The sequence below is a fragment of the Mesocricetus auratus genome, unplaced genomic scaffold, assembly GCF_017639785.1.
Source record: "Mesocricetus auratus isolate SY011 unplaced genomic scaffold, BCM_Maur_2.0 Super-Scaffold_100010, whole genome shotgun sequence".
In the NCBI taxonomy this organism is placed as follows: Eukaryota; Metazoa; Chordata; class Mammalia; order Rodentia; family Cricetidae; genus Mesocricetus; species Mesocricetus auratus.
Window position 1 is genome coordinate 6,432,628 of NW_024429194.1, and position 2,743 is coordinate 6,435,370.

Here is a 2,743-nt window from a genome sequence, read left to right on the forward strand (position 1 = left end):
TGTCGCTATCCTGTTTTGTTACCATCGCTGGCATTGCTAGGTGCAGCAAGACCGATGTAGATAAGTGGCAGCGCCTTGGGGAGCATGTCAGTCTCTTGTAGATAAAGGAGCTGCGCGCAAAAACATCACTTTCATTTTCAGCGCACCCAGACGTACATAAGCCACGGGTGCTAATTCATCATGGGCTCCTCGCAGTCGGTCATTACCGCACTAGACACAGTGCTAAGACAATGGGATATAAAGATTGCCCATCGGACTTTGAAAAATTTCGTTAAGGAAATTAATTGGGTGGCCCCCTGGTATGCTTGTTCCGGGTCATTGACTCTCGCCTCATGGAACAAATTAGGCAAATATCTCGATTATAAATTAGCAGATGGAGATTTGAGGCAGGGCACAAAAGCCATTTGGAAACTTGTTAAAGATTGTTTACAAGATGAAGCCTGTAGGGGCGCCGTAGCAAAGGGCTGAAGTACCCTTGAGGAGGTCCAGGATAGCATGTCAGAAACCGAGCATAGCGAGAGGTTGGGCGCGTGCAAAAAGAAAATCGTCCACAAGAAGGAAAAAGCCCCCCCCGGTGAGTCTAGTGACAAGGGGGTGTTTCAGCCAGATCACGGGGATCCTCCCCCTGCTGTTAAACCAAAGGGAGGAGCTGGCTTCTACCCTGTGCAAGAGCTTGAAGCCTTAAATCTTGACAGTTCTGATGACTTTGACAGCTCAGAGGATGAGGGTTTAGATACTGAGGAGGAAGCAGAGCTGGAAGAGGAAGCTGCCAAGTATGAGGAAGAAAGATACCATCCAGATGACCAGATACATAACAACAAAACACCTCGGAGGCGGCTGGTTCAAACAGTCCCCTCACAAGTGGTTCCCTCGGCACCTCCGCCGTATGAGACATGCCCAAAGTCGTTTTGCTTTCTTCCAGAAAAGGTAAAATGCAGAATGCGCCTCCCTTTCCCTGTTTTCGAAGGCGTTGATGCGACACAGCGGTTGCATGCACCCATAGAATACAATCAGATAAAGGAGCTGGCCGAATCAGTCAGAAAATACGGAGTTACGGCCAATTTTACTCTTGCACAACTAGATAGAGTTGCCATGAATGCCCTAACGCCTTCTGATTGGCAGATGGTAGCGAAGGCAGCACTTGTCAGCATGGGCCAATATATGGAATGGAAAGCACTTTGGCATGAGGCTGCCCAAGAGCAGGCTAGAGGTAATGCGACAGCCCTGACACCTGAACAACAGTTGTGGACATTTGGCATGCTTACAGGCCAGGGTCATTTTGCGGCTAATCAGACCAATTATCATTGGGGTGCTTACCCACAGATTGCCAGCACGGCTATTAGGGCCTGGAAGGCACTCTCCAGGAAAAGAGGGGCAGACAACCAACTCACAAAGATGATTCAAGGGACTCAGGAGCCTTTCTCTGACTTTGTGGCAAGAATGACAGAGGCAGCAGGGCGAATCTTTGGTGATCCCGAGCAGGCTGCACCTCTTGTTGAGCAACTTATTTTTGAACAGGCCACCCGGGAATGTCGTGCAGCTATAGCCCTGAGAAAGAACAAAGGATTACAGGATTGGTTTAGGGTCTGTAGAGAACTCGGGGGACCCCTCACTAATGCGGGGTTAGCTGCGGCAATTCTACAGTCTCAAAAGCGCCCCCTTAAGGGGCCAGATAAAAGAACCTGTTTTAAATGCAGAAAGGCAGGGCATCTAAGAAAAGATTGTAGGATGCCTGACAGGGAAAGAGAGCCACCAACACTTTGCACTCGTTGCAGCAAGGATACCATAAGACTGCCCAGTGCCACTTGGTACGGGATATAAAGGGAAGGGTTCTCCTCCCCATAGAAGCACCAACAAATGAGGTTCCAAAAAAATGGGGCATCGGGCCCACGGTTCCAGGGCCCGCCAAAATATGGGAACAGAGTCAACAGGATGATAAACGAGACCCCTCAGGAGTCGGAACAAGAATGGACTTGTGTGCCGCCTCCGACTTCCTATTAATGCCTCAGATGGGGGTTCAACCCATTCCCGTTCTAGCCCCAAAACCATTACCAGAGGGGACTATAGGGCTCCTTCTCGGTAGAGGGTCGCTTACATTACAGGGACTAGTTGTTATTGACGATCAACACTCCCCCGAGATCCAAGTTTTATGCTCCAGCCCAAATGGGATATTTTCCATCAACCGAGGGCATAGGATAGCTCAATTACTGCTCCTTCCAAGCGACCCTCACTATGGTACGGGAAATAAATGGATGGGCTCTTCAGGGTCAGACTCTGCTTATCTAGTTGTTCAACTTCATGATCGGCCAAGGCTATTACTTTGGATTAATGGCAAAAGATTTGAAGGCATATTGGACACAGGAGCAGATCAGAGTATCATCTCCTCTCATTGGTGGCCGAAATCCTGGCCGGTCACAGAGTCATCACATTCCCTACAGGGGCTAGGCTATAGCTCCCACCCCACTATTAGCTCCTCTATGCTTACATGGAAATCAGAGGAAGGTCATCAGGGACAGTTTACCCCCTACGTGCTTCCCCTCCCTGTTAATTTGTGGGGACGTGACATACTGCAAGGCTTGGGGCTCGTATTATCTAATGAATACTCGTCGCAAGCTGTCAATATTATGAAAAAGATGGGGTATGAACATGGAAAGGGGTTGGGACACTTAAAACAAGGACGGGTAGAACCCATATCCCCTGACCCAAATCCAGGGAGACAGGGCCTGGGTTTTTCCTAGGCGCT

At 49.3% G+C, this 2,743-nt stretch overlaps 1 protein-coding gene across 1 annotated transcript; it reads left to right on the plus strand.

Moving 5' to 3' along the window:
• Window positions 1-495: 495 nt before the first annotated feature.
• On the plus strand, window positions 496-2,001 carry LOC121142677 (igE-binding protein-like). The gene is given in 3 exon segments (XM_040752804.1): window positions 496-1,771; window positions 1,774-1,868; window positions 1,870-2,001. Coding segments are annotated over 3 exon segments (1,503 nt in total).
• Window positions 2,002-2,743: the final 742 nt, after the last annotated feature.